Raw genomic sequence first — 15,746 nt, 5'->3', positions numbered from 1 at the left:
TCAAAGGTTGCTACTTTATCCTGTCAGCGTTAGCGATCTCTCTAGACAGAATGCTATTAGATTGTGTCTGAGTGAAATAAAGATGTGTGTGAGTGGATGTGTGTGTGTGTGTGTTACTGGTTTTGTGTGAGTGACTGATGGTGTGTGTCTGACTGGTTGCGTGTGTGTCTGACTGGTTGTCTGTTTCGGACTTATTGTGTGTTTCTAACTGGTTGTGTGTTTTTAACTGGTTGTGTGTTTCGGACTTATTGTGTGTTTCTAACTGGTTGTGTGTTTCTGACTTGTTGTGTGTTTCTGACTTGTGTGTTTCTGACATGTTGTGTGTTTCTAACGGGTTGTGTGTTTCTGACATGTTGTGTGTTTCTAACGGGTTGTGTGTGCTGCTGTTGCAGGGTGGCTGAGAAGGAGCCTGTCAACAAGATGTCCCTCCACAACCTGGGCACGGTGTTCGGCCCCACCCTGCTCAGGCCCTCCGAGTCCGAGATCTCCAAGGCACACATCACCACCGCCTCCGACATCTGGTCACATGACGTCATGGCACAGGTCAGTGTGTGTGTGCGTGTTTGTTTTTTCATGCGTGTGTGTGTGTGTGCTGCTGATACTCCCACGTAGCCATTTGACCCCAATCAGAGAAGCTGTGGTCTCCCAGCTGTATTTATAACGTTGGGAACCCCTCTCCTGGATCTCTGCCAGAAGTGGAGTGATAAACAGCTTCCCGTGCACCAGTGAGCTGCTCTGGACCACATAAACAATCACTTCTATCAATCACCAGGAACGCCCAGCTGAATGTCATAAGTCTCCATTACTGGAGAGAGACAGGGAGTTGTTTGTTAGCCCTGTGACTTCCTTCCATATTGTGTCTACTAGTGAATGTTTTGGAGTTGCTCTTCCAGCCTCTTCCTGAGTGTGTGTGTGTGTGTGTTGTGGTCCGGTGATGGTGTGTGTGTGCTCATCTGTGTGTGTGTTTGTCCCTCAGGTGCAGGTGCTGCTGTACTACCTGCAGCACCCTCCTATCTCCTTCGCTGAGCTGAAGCGGAACACACTCTACTTTTCCACTGACGTGTAAAGCTGGGGGGGGGGGGGGGGGGGGGGGGGGGGGCAGGAGACAGACGGACTCGACACACACCACCCCCGGACGCCCTCCAGCTCCTTTTAACTGTACAGACCCCCACCCTCCCCTCACGCCTCCTCCTCCCAGTTTAACAGGAAAACTGAGAGACACATCAGGGGGGTGATGGATACACACATCCCCCCCCCCTCCCCTCCCCCGCCGGCTCTTACAGTCACGTCTTGTATCCAGTTCTGGGTTTTGGGTGGAGAGCTCCACCCAGATCCACCCTCCATCTTTCTGGAGGAGAGAAGGTCCACACTCCATCCCTCCAGCCAGTGAGCCCAGGCCTGATCCGTTACTCGACCCTCTTCTCCCTTTCTGTTCAGAGGCATTCCAGAAATATGGCATTTACATATTTTATAAATATCATTTGTTTAGTAGGTCTGTTTGTTTTGATTTTTTTTTCTTGTTCTTCCCCTTTGGCTTTGTGCATGTGACCGAGGAGGGCTATGTGTGAGTATGTCTAAGCATCGCCAGAGCATATGTGTGTGTGTTGATGAAGGTGATGGAAGACAACAGGAAGCCATCGCATTTCTCTGTGTGCGCTCGAAAGCACAGCCCTCCCCCCTCTGTAAGTCTTGGCCAAAATTTGCCCTATTTATTATAAATATATATATTACGTGTGCCTGTACAGTCCAGTACAACTAGAGAATTGCTCCAAGGAGTCAGTCATTTGAAGTTTTCAGGTAGTGATGTTTTTTAGCCTCATTTTCTCATTCACGGCCAAGCTGTACTGAAACGATCACAGGAACAAACTAAAAAAAGTATGAATTCTAACAGTTGATTCTATAGTGTTTGAGATGAGGGTTGTGGAAAAATTCAACTAATGATGGAACATTTGCTTTTTTCTTGTCATTCCATTGCAAGCCTGTTCCGAGTGTCTTATGACGCCAGTATATTCTATGGGATGATTTGTGTAGTTGCCCTCATTGCATGTTCAACTTGTCAATCAAGTCAGGCTGGGTAACACAAAGGTAGGTTGTCACTGCTGGTTTTCTGCTGGACCATCAATCTCCCATTAGTGCTGTACAAAGCCAACCTTTCTGCTATCAAGCCTGCTACATATCTTAAATACGCACTGTTAGATGAGTACTATTTGATATTTTTAATATAATATGAAAATCAAATCAAAAAATGTTGTATTTTACTTCCTTTGAGAAGAACTTGAGTATACTGTATTAACAAGGGTAAATGTACATGTGAACTTTTTTCTTTTTAGTAAAATAAATAAAAGTGTACTGAAATATTGCTCTCGTCATTTTTCATTACAATAATCTTTCAGCTGTTTTGCAACTGGTAGCAACAGTTTATAGTATAAAGATTTCATTTTATTATTACACTTTGTCAATTTACCTCAGTCATTCACAACAACAAACAATTTTACTGTATGTAGACTATATATGTTTATTAACAAACAGCACATTTATTTATTAGACATGAGTTCCTTTCAGAATGAATATTCTCTGGTGAACATACAAACAATTGTTTATTACTATAGAATTTAGGGGAACGTGAATATGTACTGTAACAGGTTTTAATGTTGTACAATAAACAGGTGTCAGTTGGGCAACAGTTTTAAGGACATGTATAGCCTACTGTATATGCACCACCACATTTGGTCAGTAGATACTACTTTTATGTTTAGCCGACCTTGGTTGATTGGCAATTTCTTGCATGACTATCAGGAAATAGGTAGAGAACCCAGCATGCCATATAATGGGTGAACAAGCCCACCCATTATGACACTCACTCAGTAGGTGAGCACTGGACAAACTAAATATGACAATAGCCAGCTGGCCAGAGTTGACCATTCCCAAGTGTAGGTGGACTTGCTGTTCAGACAGGCCAACATGGCAATGTTCATAAGCTTGTGTTTCCATGAGGCACTGTCATCTGGTTGGAGAGTTTGGTGAGTCCTCAGACATAGTCCCCAGAGGTCAGGTGGTCTCCCGAGTGGTTCATCTAAGATAATACTCAATTGCAGCAGAAAAGGCTGCAAAGCCTCCACATCCGAGCACCCCTGCCTTCAAACCCGCTGGAAAACAGAGAGAAAAGACTGATTAAACAGATGACATATCTAGTTCATTCCAAGAGTCTGACATAGGTCTGAAACTCTGGTGAGGTTCTTAAGCCGCTTTGCATGTAAGGCAATAATGACAGTGAATGATATGTAAAACCTACCTCGGGATCCAATCAATCCACCAGTTACACAGCCACTGTACACTGCATTCTTCCAGTCTGTTTTACCCCTGTGCTGAAAATGTCAAAACAACACAATGATTTTGAGAACATGCCTTGGGTATTGAACAGCAAGACAACATCCCGCCACAAGAGGGCAGTACAAGACCATAATCGGCACTGATCACAGCCCAGACTTGACCCTCATCTGTCTTTATGAGCATCTTATTGCCATTAAGGCTACCAATTAGTAATTACTTAAGTAGATCTAGTACATGTGTGGAAGGAGCTGCCTGTTACTTACATTAAGATAACGATTAGATGAATAATGTACAAAATGGGACAGACTGATGCAATATGTCAGAGGGATGTATTATAGCAACCTACTGATTCGATGATGCACTCTGTACAGGAGAACATGGCGCCAATAACCGCAAAGTTCTTGGCATATGACATCCCCCTCTGGCCCATGTCTTTGAGGACCTCTCGTGCTGAGGGGGTTTTCATTGGGTCTTTGGGATCAAACCCCACGTTGGTGTCTATGCCTGCAGTGAAAACACCAAAAGCTCCTCCAAGGACAAAGCCTGTTAAGGAAACACAAATGAGAAACGTGTTGTTGTAAGTTGTTAGAAAGGAGGGCTGTGCAAACAGTCAATATCAAGTGTAGGGACGTCAACTACACCACCACGGCCCTCTCCGGCCTCTCACAGATGCCTGGACAGACCCTGGCCTGACACAAAACGGTTGAACTAACGTGACATACATTACTCTGGCTGGTGATTTACATAAAGTATGATTCAGACATGTGTTTAGGTAATTGCCTATGCATAGTTGTGTTTGCAAGCCATCTTGTAAGGTTGTTTTTACCTCCAACACACGCCAGGACTGCTTTGAAAGCACAGCTCTCCATTCCCCGTTGTATCATCTTTTCCTCATCGGATTTGAATGGGGTTGGAAGTCCTCCCATAACAGTAGGGTTTAGATCCTTGATTTGCCTTTTTTCCCCGATTAAGTGTTCCAGAAGCATACTGTATTGGAACTGCTCACTATCGGCACTCAGATCAGCCGGGGCTGAGCCTTGAGCGCCTGGAACAGGAGCACTTCCACCATCCACGGTCGTCGCCATGTTGTGCAATGACAGCGTGAGTTGAGTAAATGCCACAAATACAAGGGACTGCAGATTCAACATATACAGAAGGGTGCCGATAAATTAAATAAATGTTGATCAGTTGGAGATCAATATTTTTATATATAGCCTATATACATATATGTTTTGTCTTTATATTACTTTGAGTTACTTCATATTGCAATAGAGTTTATTACTCTTACGCTGATTCGACACAACTTGATTCTGCAGACGACCTTCAGTATAAATTGTAGACGTCAAATCACAGTTGTTTCATATTTAAATTGGAAATACGCTGCGTGTACTTAAAAATACAGTTCTGGCATTCTTGTATTAACAAATATTGTGGAACGACTTTATAAAACTGTGTAGTGTGGGTGTGAAAAAGCAGCGAGGAAGATAGTTTTTTACTGAACCTGTTGAAAAACGTTAGCAAATAATCTCGTAATTTTGTAAAAATGTAATAATACAATATAAGAAACTTTTTTTACGTAAGAAAACGATTTCGGTGCATAAACCTACATCTCCCAGAGTGCTTTATAAACACTGCACCAAACTCGCTCGCACCACCTACTGGAACAGTTCTGTCCACGCGCGAACATCATCACATCAACAGCAGCGCACCGCAACGTTACAGGTGAGATGAGAAACAAATATTTTCTTGCTCTTCTGCATTGTTATCCAGCCGTATACACCGACACTATATAGCTAGCAAACAATGTCCGTAAACGTTTTCCATTCGAACCATTTGGCAGTCGATTTATGTCGAGTTTTGAGAGGTTGACAGAAAATGACGACCAGATGCCCGTTGACAGCTATTCCTAGTACAGTACTTTTGACAGCTAGCTAGCTGACTTTTAGTTGTCATGGTTGTCATGACTGTCATTGATACACTGCCATTGATACACTGCTTAGAAAAAGCTATTGGTTATTTAGGTGAACCATTCCTTCAGTGTCTTTAATGTCACTTCACGTATCAGGAAGAAAGCTGCCGTATTCTAGTATTCGTAGACTTGAGTGACTTTCAAGTCAACACGCTTATGTTACAACTGGCTGTATGCAGTCTCAAACAGCCAGGACAGATTCTCATGATTGAATGATGAACGGTAAAGCTCATTCCACTGCCATGTCTCCGCTTGTGAAGTACGGAGTACCGTATTTTTATATTGTAAAATATATCGCTGTGATTTTTACGCAAGCTACATTTGACTATAGTACTTGTCACGTCAGTTTTTCAGTTAAAAGTAACTCAATAAATAGATGCAGTGACAGTGGACAACAGGTGCAGTAATCAAAGGCTTAAAGTTGTATTGTACCTTCATTGCATCATCATAGGGAGTCAGGTGGCTGAGCGGTGAGGGAGTCGGACTAGTAATCCGAAGGTTGCCAGTTCGATTCCCGGTCATGCCAACTGACGTTGTGTCCTTGGGCAAGGCACTTCACCCTACTTGCCTCGGGGGAATGTCCCTGTACTTACTGTAAGTCGCTCTGGATAAGAGCGTCTGCTAAATGACTAAATGTGTAAATGTAAATCATCAGCCTGAGCATCCTGTTTCCATAATAATTGCATACTTCAGATAAGATGGTCAGATGGTACTTGGCATGATTGGTACTTAGTGTGGATTGCGGTATTCATTTCACATGATCAACCATCCAGTTGTTCCTCATTAGAGCTTCTTGGTGTGGCAGTCAGCTTTGTTGATTTTAGTCTAGTCATCAGCATACCTTGTTATTTCTTTAAGAGATCCCTAAGTGCTTCATTATGGCAGTCAATGGTACACAGAGCTACTGTGTGCTCTGCCACAGTTCCTCTATTACTTGGGTCCGCCCATAAAGTACACAGTCAGAGGATTCAGGAACAGTTAAATGAGCACCTGAAAATGATGTTTAAACTCGTAAGCAGCTGCTATTTTTGGTCTTCCTTTACAGTGTGCAATTGTGTCATGTCAGAGTGACTGAAGGGAATGAAAGTTCTGAGGCTGCCTTCCCCCAAACATATGTTCGAGGTCAGACCATATTTCTCATTCCCTTTATTTGTGTTTTCAGAAGAAGAAGGACAAAAAGGGACAAAGCGACTCCAAATAAGGTGAGGGCATATTAGTTTCACTTGTCGGAAAAAAAATGGGCCACAAATCACATCCTCCACTCTTACACTCTCAGTTTCCTTTGATGGCGCTGTAGAAGGAGAACGCCAAGACGAAAGCACAAACTCCTTTCCCAGACTATGTGAAAGTTTATATGTAGGTAATTACACCCCTTGCTTTGCTCATGACCAACCATCCAAGAAATGGAAATAGCTAGAAATCTGTCTTTGGCAGAAGACAGAACACCCTGTCCTAGACAGAGCAGGCCGCTTGGCCCTTGTGGTAGTCTGGATCAACTGTATAATCGGACAAACTGCTGCTGAGGAAGTGGACTAAGACTACATACTCACTACCTCCAAAACATTGCACAATCCCAACTTCCTCTCCCATACAGCCGAATCTGCTATATCGTTCTACTTTCATTTCCTTCCTCGATGTTGTGATGAGTTGTGCCGTAGTGACGAGAGAAGCTAAATAGCTGTGCCTTTCTTCTACTGTTCCAGATTATTGGGAGAGAGAGGTCACCTCAAACCATGTGATTGACATTCAAGCCAGTGTAGTATAGTGGAACCATTCATCCCTGAGCATTCGGTCCTTTTCACAGCTTACGGTCATTGGCAAAGGGGAGGACAACCCCCACTAGCTTGGCTCGTTGGGATCTAGGAGTCACCTATCTACGTGTCCTCACTGCGTGTCACAGCAGGGCCAAGGGTAGTAAATCTGCTTCCCAGTCACATCTTCATCATGGCTGTGCTGCGCTCCACTGCTGAGCTCATTACGGGCTCCTCTCTCTCTCTGGAGGGCTGGAGCTGCTATTAATAGCCTGGCCTCTGGTGAGCTGCCAGAGGGGGGGGGGGGGGCAGGTCCAGTTGTGGAGGTGGGGGGTGTCGGGGGTGCTACGGGTGGGTGGAGGGGGGGTACGGGGTAATCTGAGTACGTTAGGACTAAAGTGTCCTGTTCACCTGAGTCAGGGCTCACAATGGGCTGTGTGTCTGGGGGGGTCATTGAGGGTACCGAGTGGCCTTGATTCAAAGGCACTTTCTAGGTTTCCCCTCAGTGCTGCACCACAAAGATGGAATGCAGGATGTATTTATATGACTGATGTTCTGGATACGGTGTGCTTCATCACCATCCAGCATTCCATGATTACCTGTCCTCCTCTTCATATTGAAGTATGATAAAGGAGTGATGGTGACACGGCCATGGGAGAACGTCCTCATCCAGCTGCTGTCAGCAGAGAGAGACAGACTCGGCAGTGATGTCACATGACACAGGCAGATTACAGTACATCACCGCAATGCAATACAGCTCTAGCACACAACAGGGGGTTCAGGGTACAATACAGTCCTGTTTGCTGGCTCGGTCCCTCAAGCCTGAATAATGGCAATTCCCTGCTTTTGTAGACAAGCACCATGTTATATATGCCACGCATGGTGCAGATTAATTAATGTACTTGACAGTGTAGAATTGGGAAACCCAGAGATGATTATTTCACCGCTGTGCGGTTTATGATATGGTGCCAGAGAGAGAGAGAGAGAGAGAGAGAGAGGTTGGATGAGGGCCCAGTCATTGGGGGCAGCCCTGGCTGATAGCTACAGTACCTGATCCTCTATAGCCCCCCTGTGTCTCCCCTGGACGACTACACCAGGATATCCTGTGTGAAAAAGTCTCCATAACTCATATCCTCATGACAGTTAAGACTTCCACTGAATGGTTCTGCTTCTCCATGCTTTTTTGTCTGTCCGATTGGTTCTCCATCAAGTAGTAATTAACCACTCCAGGGCAATTATTCCACGCTGTCTGTTCTGGAAGGGTACCCTGCTGTTTGTAATGAGAGTGGCGCTCTCTACCCTCATCACGAGGAGTTTAAAGAAATTGCTATCATCATCATCCTTCCCCTCCTCCCCCTCTGTACATGCACTGACACCAGTGAAAACACTCATGACACATGTACACACACACACACACACACACACACACACACACACACACACACACACACACACACACGTACACACACACACATGTACACACACACACACACACACACACACACAAATGTACACACACACGCATGCACACACACACACACACACACATGCACACACATGCACACACACACATGCACACACACACATGCACACACACACAAACACAGGGCTGTTTGAATTGAACAAGCGCTGAGTTATCTTTGCCCAGGGGGCTAGGCCTGGTCGGCATACCGTTGGGTGAACTGGCACGTCTTTCATTGCAGAGATAAGGCCAGCTGGGCAGCGGGGAGTTAGGGACGGGCACCGGCTTGGCACTCGTTCAGTCGCTGCGAGGGAACAGTCGAAGCTCTCACGTTGAGCTAGATGAGCCCTTGTGTGTTTGCAAGTCGCAGGTCGCGTTACAGTCAGGAAGTGTAAACAATGGTGAGCAATGACAGCCCTCGTCTGCCGTCTGCCACTCACGGTTTCTCACCACGTCTTGCCGTGGATGGACAGGTAGGCGAGATGATATGAGTTATGTTTAACATGCTAACTATCTGTTTGGATAATGTTCTCCGTCTGTAGATCTTAAGCATAGCCAGCAATTTGCCTTGAAGGCGGCTTCAGGGCCCTGGTTTTTTTGCTACGGGGTCTGTTTTGGTAGACGGTGGTGGAATGTACAGGAAACGACATGCATGCTTGTTGTGAAGAATGATAATCAGCATCACTAACTGGGAGGAATGCTACCTCTTTCATCGTTCATCTGGCCCAAGTTATTCAGTCAGATCCTTCTACGTCCTCAGAGTGAAATGTCTTCTGGCTTTTTCGCCGTGTTGCAAATCCTCTGAGGTTTCGATCTATTTTACAATGAATGTAAGACATCGCTCAAGGTGAAAAATCAATGTCTGATATCGGTTACGGGTGTGGAAAGCGGAGTGGATGAGCTTATGGATTTCTCGGAGGTTTGGGTTTGGGAGTGCCATCAAATGTTTGTTCACAGCAGCTGACAGAGAGAGCGAGAGCTAGTATTATTCCGTCCTCATGCGACTGATACTGAAAACACCCACGTCTAACATCAACCAACCTGCTCCCGTGTCACAGATAGGAACGCGCGTTCTGAGTTGGACAATATTTGCGTGGGCCTAGTATTCCATCTCCTTGCCACACAGCAGGTTGCTATTAGCGACTTCCTTGAGTTGCAGGGCCGTGCTGGCTGTGTGCTACAGCTCCTTGGAGGTGGCGCTGGTTTCTATGGCTTCTGCCTCCCACTCACCAGGCAAGAGGAGTTTGGCTGAGGAGAGGAGAGAGGAGAAAATACTGGCCGAAGTGGTGGAGAGACCATTGGCTCTGTCAGAACAGGAAGTTTGGCCCTTGGGGAGCGCGGCTCTGAGAGCGGGAGAGAGATGAAACATCAAATATACATGAGGTTTTCATCTCGTCCTCTGGCCTGGATAGTGAATTCAGACCAACGATGTTGAATTTGGATGACATTCAGGCCGTGGCTGGCTCGGTTTTCTCCGACGTGACCGAATTACATTAGGTATTCTCTCTCTCTGCGGTGATGGAAAGGGCTATCTCTCACGTCGATGCACAGACAGCCAGCTCAGATGCAGGGAGATGCTTGTAAACTCAGCAGTTTCTCCCCATATCGTTCCATTCCTCTCATCTCTTTTTAATCTGAAAAAATGGCGATTAAAGCTTAAACAACTTTCTACTACCTGCATATTCCTTTGCGGCGAGGTGGTTTTTCATCGATCTGCATGTATCATCTACAGTCCACAGGCTTAGTTGTAACTGTACTTGCTTTGGGTTGGAGCAGACCGTGAGTGCAACAGTTTGACATCGTATAGGCTGTGTGTATTTGTTTTGGACTGAAATGCTAGCCTTTATCGGAGAATAAAGAAGGTCTCGCTCCGTTACAATCCCTCATGACTGACTCCTCTGGGCTTGTTCTGTTCCCGTTCCTTCATGTGACAGTCTCCCTCAGGTCAGCCCTTCAGTAGGCGACTCTGTTTCAGAACGAAACACGCACGGCATAGCTTTAGTCTAACGATTGATATATGATATTTAGTCTAATAGTTTAATATGTGATACGATGATACTGTTTGAAAGCACTATAATCAATATCTTTCACTCAGGCAGGGATATGGGCTTGACCACGAGGGAACTGCCCCTGGGGTTGACCCTTGATACTACTGCTTTCACTAAATATGAATCCATATTAATGTTAAACTCTGTTCCCAATCCCCCTGGGTATAGGGGGGCGTAGGGAGAGAGCAGAGACTGGCTCCCAGCATGACTCGTACTACACACTTCCTGATTCCCTCAGAGAGCGTCTGAGCCCAGGACTCAGCACACTGGCTAACACTTCCAGGTGCTACACAGATGCTCAAGAGCTGCTGACGTGGACCCCTAACACACACACACACACACACACACACACACACACACACACACACACACACACACACACGCACACACATGCACACAGACACACACACACATACACACACACACACATGCACACAGACACACACACACACACACACACTGACTGTAAGCCTAATGAAAGTCTTATGCACATAAAGTGCTGCTTCTGACAGGAATTTGATATAACTCCAGTGTGGTCTAATCTGGCCCTCTGACTGACTGGCTAATGTCCAGATGTTTCACTGATGCTCACTGTGTTTGTGGTGATGTCTCAGCAGTCCATACACACACACACACACACACACACACACACACACACACACACACACACACACACACACACACACACACACACACACACTGGTACATTGCTCAGCTGAGGGCTAGCCCTGGCTGTAGTGAGAGAATCCCCTGTGAGGATGCAGGTTAGCTTTTAGTGTTACATTTATGGAAGCCCCTGGCTCTGACTGCCAGAGCCTCAAGTGCTTCCATGGAGTGTTTATCTCAGGAGCTGATGGGGTTTTTCCTGTGCGGGAGCCAGTCTGGCTCTGGGCCTCTTTACCACACAATCAATAGGAATCTATTATGCTTCAGTCCTCCTCACCACCTTTGTTTAACGGACAAGTCCCGATGACGACAGCGACTCGGGTCCCCTCCCTCTGTTGTGTAGCGTCGTGTTGTTTGATTATTTAATCTTTGGAGGATCCGGATCCTTTGAGGATCTGCCCACGTACTGTCCATTCATTGGTGTCCTCAGGAGTTACCCTTGCCTGGTGCAACAGGCAACCATACTGGTTTTCATACCAGTCACGTTTGTCTTCTGATCTAAAGAATGTCCTCCTCCATCTTTGTTTAAAAATGATTGTGTTGCTCAGGAATGACGAATGGAGGCTCACGGCAACAGGGGTCCTCTCGTCTCCGGGAGAGAACGATTGGCTGTATTTCTCGCCGTTAGACGTGTGGAGAATCTGAGTCAGTGTGATATTTTTTTTGATTTTTTTCTCGTCTGGAGAGACGGAGAGAAAAAGAGAGTGGAGGAGTGAGGATGAAGACGGCGTGGGGAAGCGTGCAGGGTCGCAGAGGCGCTCGTCTGTATTCGGAGGCTCCGTCTGACCGCCTCTCATGTTTCCATCTCTTAAGGAGTGAGACATCGAGCGGATCCGCTCCACACAGGCCGGTGTTCTCACGTATCCCACTGAGACAGGTGGCCTCCTCGGGAACAAAGCGGCCGCCGGCCACACATCCACACCTCCGTCTTGCATTATTTATTCTCTTGCCCAACCACTCTCACACTTCCTGGCCATTTATGTGTCTAGTTTGTGTTCAGGGGACAAGTCATAACACGAGGGTGTAAACCTTCACACTCAAGTTCACGTTCACCAGCATCGAGATGCTGCTCCGATAAGGAATGAAACTAGTGTTTTTGACAGTGACACGCTAGAGCGCTGGTGTTCTGTGGTAATGTTATCGGTGGAATACAGCCCGACTGATGCTAGGCCTGGCTACGTCCCCCAATTAATTCAGCAGAGCCTTTGCTGTCAGTCTGTTCTCGCTGGCTGAAAAATCTCGACAACGACATTGAAAGAGCTGGACAGGACTGATATTGTATCGGTCAAACGGCCGTTGTTCGACTCTCCTCAGAGTGTTGTTGGTGAATAGGCTCTGGTGAAGCGGAAGGCAGGCCGTTCGGGCCTAATCGGGCTCCACATCTCTATGTGGGGTGTCAAACAGGATGTGGTGCCTGTAAAGCATTCAGAGACATTTCTCAGCCCTTCGCAGAGCCTTGGAAACAGACTTTTGTATGGTGCAGGGGTGTGGTCAGTCAGAGTTCCCCCTCGCACCACACACCACAAACCAAAGCCTGTTTCACCCTGAACCAGAAAACAGCGTTCTCCCACTACCCACACGCTCCTCTGGCCCTGGCATGCCTAAATGACTAAATGTAAAAATGACTAAATGTAATGCCGGAGGCTGACGGATCCAAATTAGAACAGTTGGAAAATGTATAAAATGTCGACCCCCGCCACAGCCACAGCACTGCGCCTCTGCTCGTTGGAGAGGCTCGGAGACAAAGACCAACTTTGTTTTAGCGCTTCTATGTTGGTTCAGGAGACAGTGTGGTCTGACTGCCCTCCAAAAACTTGGAATTCAGAATCTTTATTGAGGTTGTAGCCTATGGAGTATATTATTGTGAATAACCGCACATATATAGGTCTGAAGTGAAGCAGTGAGCTCTCTAAACTACTGTCATGCCGGTGTACAATAGCGTAATTGTGTCATCTTGCCCTCAGCTACACAGTCATGATTCAAGGTGAATCAAATGACAAGCCAGTGGCATAGGGGGAAAGAGGGAAGACTCATGATGCAGATGCAACTGCGAAACAAATAGCTCGTGAACATTTCCCAAGACGGAAAGTAGGCTAAACATTTCATAAAACACAGCTCTTCTCATTCTCTTACCATCCAGGCAACTTCACTTGAGGTGAGGGGGGGGAAAAAAGAGGGAAAAACTGAGTGGAGAAGGAACTTCCTCGTGGCTAGACTCTCTCCTCTCACTACTGAGTGTGTGTGTGTGTGAGAGAGAGAGAGAGAGAGAGAGAGAGAGAGAGAGAGGCACATCCACTTCCAGTGCTTCCGTGTCCTTATTGCTGTGTAGAGCACTAGAGGCAGCTGCTACTCCTGGTCGTTGCTCTATCTCTCCCTCCCTCTCTCCCTCCCTCTCTCTCTCTCTCTCTGTCGCTCCTCTCTTTCATTCTCAGAAAGGCGGTGCTGAGGAAGGCTACCGCTACTCTCACTCAAGTAGGATTATCCTGTGTGTGTGTGTGTGAGGGTGTGTATCACTCAGAGCAGTGGCAGGCACTGAAACTCAGACTGGGACCAAGTCACATGATTCCTAAACACCTGTGAGGATACTCAAGACCAGTGCAGTTTTTTTCTCTCTTCCCCACTGTAAGTACTCCTTTTACAAGACTAGCCTTCCTACTCTCTCCTGATCTGATATCTCTCCTCCAGTGATTTCGACCTGTGTTTCAGTCTCGGTCTGACCTTACAGAGGCGCGCCCTCGAGGCTGTGACGACAAGCGTCACAGCCACTCGAGACGTGGACCATGTGGGCTGGCAGGCCTTGTCTCTGGCCCATCTGTTCTAACAGACCGCTGTTTGAGAAAGTCACAGGCCGTGTTTGTCCTTACTGGAGTAGCAGTTCCTCTCTACGTGTGTAGGCCGAGGGGTTATTTAAAGCCTGTGGGAGCGAGGCCTGCGCCCGGGGCTGGGCCGGGCCACGCGGGACACTTGAGAGGATGTGATGGAGCAGCGTGATATTCAAGCCCAACATCCTCCCTCTCCAGGCAGCTGCCAAACGGGGGGGCCGGGGCAGGAGGAGAGAGGACACCCGGTTCTGCTCTCCTCCGGAGGGAGGAAGGAATGCTCGATGGATCCGATCTCTGCTCATGTTAGCTTCTCACTTTAATACATGATAGTAACAGCAGGTTTGCCAGAAGGAGCAGGGCTACAGTGCGGGGTCTGCGGGCGGCATCAGTAAAGGCCGCGTCGCTCACGTGCTTCAGTCTGTCTTGTCTGAAGTGACGGGTCTCAGCTGGCATCTCCCTGGCGGGGGGGGGGTTCTGTGCGCTCGGAACAGAGCGAGCCGCGTGCAGCCTGTGTGGCAGCTTCACGGAGGAGCCGTTCCAGCTGCGGTCCTGTCCCTGAAGGGAGCGAGCACTGGAGGGCTCGGGAGGAGCGGAGGCTCGCGTAGGCGGCGGGGGAAACCGTCTTCCTTCCTCAAAAACACAGGAAGTTTGGGGCGAGCGAGCTCATCACGTGGCGGATGGGGGGGGGGGGGGTTGTCTGAGAGAGGCTTGTCAGTCGTCGTGATGGCTGGTCTGAGAGAGACTCTGATGAGAGAGGCTCTGTGCCGTCGGTGATGCTCGTATGTGGAGCGAGAGAGAGAGAGAGAGTGTGTGAGGTGTCCCTGCCACGCTCTGCTGCTGATGATGGGAGCCTGCCATATCCCCATATGCTCCCTCAGCTACACACACACACACACACACACACACACACAAGCACTGTGCCTGGTTACATTTTAACTATCCAACCCATTGCCTGCCCACTGTGTTAACCTAGCTTCAGTGTGATGTCAGATAGTTCCTTTATTAGTGTACACTACAGTCTATCAGTTAGCCAGGGTGTTGTGTATGTGGGGTAGCTGGGTAACTACAGTGTGTGTTGCGTATGGGATCCAGTAGGCCTGCAGGTTTTAGCATGACTGAAACTGTCTGTCATACAAAACAGATGGGTGAATTTACATTTAGCAGACGCTCTTATCCAGAGCGAATTTACATCTCAATCTCAGAGGGATAACAAATGTTCGTTGCAACCAGTCCTTATCAGTCTCCGGCAGCCCTGCTCCCATGTCTAATGGCAAATAGTTTGAGGGTTTCTCTTGTAAGGGAAGCCCTAACATTCATTTTTTCAGCTGCCAAAAGAATGTAATTAAGGACATGAGCAAACCAAAAGTTAGGGCCGTGGCTCTGTGGGACTGAAGCTAGGAATCAGCTACTTTTCATTATGTTCGTTTGAACATAATGTTGACAAAAAAAATCCATATATAGCTTGCCCACAATCCATTTGGGCTGGCACCCATGATCCTTCAGAGGTGTTTGTTTTAGTTAGTATTGTTTTCAACTGAAGTAAAAGAGCTGTAAAAACAATGCGTTCATCATTGCCATCAGGATTTCCATTTATCATAAAACCTGGGTTTGTGACTAGGCAGCTAGAAATGCAGGGATTCGACATTCAAGCTATTTTTCACTCTCTCTCTCTCTCTCTCTCTCTCTCTCTCTCTCTCT

General features: G+C 47.0%; 3 protein-coding genes across 10 annotated transcripts in view; 2 read left to right on the top strand and 1 right to left on the bottom strand.

Moving 5' to 3' along the window:
- The window catches only part of abr (ABR activator of RhoGEF and GTPase), an 87,815-nt gene extending 85,456 nt beyond the window's left edge, over positions 1-2,359 (top strand). For all 4 annotated transcript variants that reach the window (XM_067256798.1, XM_067256799.1, XM_067256800.1 and 1 more), the window contains 2 exons: positions 393-543; positions 977-2,359. In XM_067256798.1, the coding sequence (XP_067112899.1) occupies positions 393-543; positions 977-1,066 (241 nt within the window). In that variant the 3' untranslated portion in view covers positions 1,067-2,359. The remainder of the gene's footprint in view (positions 1-392; positions 544-976) is intronic.
- A 74-nt stretch (positions 2,360-2,433) lies between these two features.
- timm22 (translocase of inner mitochondrial membrane 22 homolog (yeast)) lies at positions 2,434-4,415 on the bottom strand. The gene is made up of 4 exons (XM_067256802.1): positions 4,157-4,415; positions 3,677-3,873; positions 3,293-3,365; positions 2,434-3,146 (listed from the first exon to the last, which is right to left on the bottom strand). The coding sequence occupies exons 1-4, from the start codon at positions 4,413-4,415 to the stop codon at positions 3,070-3,072; spliced, it is 606 nt and encodes a 201-aa protein (XP_067112903.1). The 3' UTR covers positions 2,434-3,069.
- A 603-nt stretch (positions 4,416-5,018) lies between these two features.
- specc1 (sperm antigen with calponin homology and coiled-coil domains 1) overlaps positions 5,019-15,746 on the top strand; it is a 60,228-nt gene continuing 49,500 nt past the window's right edge. For 2 of the 5 annotated variants that reach the window (XM_067256834.1, XM_067256840.1), the window contains exons 1-2: positions 5,019-5,052; positions 6,462-6,501. The gene's annotated coding sequence lies outside the window, so the exon portion shown is untranslated. Of the gene's footprint in view, positions 5,053-6,461; positions 6,502-8,917; positions 8,986-13,816; positions 13,849-15,746 lie in introns of those variants that run through there. The other 3 variants (XM_067256836.1, XM_067256838.1, XM_067256835.1) reach the window with 3 other exon arrangements.

This window comes from Osmerus mordax, chromosome 19, assembly GCF_038355195.1.
Source record: "Osmerus mordax isolate fOsmMor3 chromosome 19, fOsmMor3.pri, whole genome shotgun sequence".
Taxonomy (NCBI): domain Eukaryota; kingdom Metazoa; phylum Chordata; class Actinopteri; order Osmeriformes; family Osmeridae; genus Osmerus; species Osmerus mordax.
This window is presented reverse-complemented; position numbering and strand designations above follow the sequence as displayed.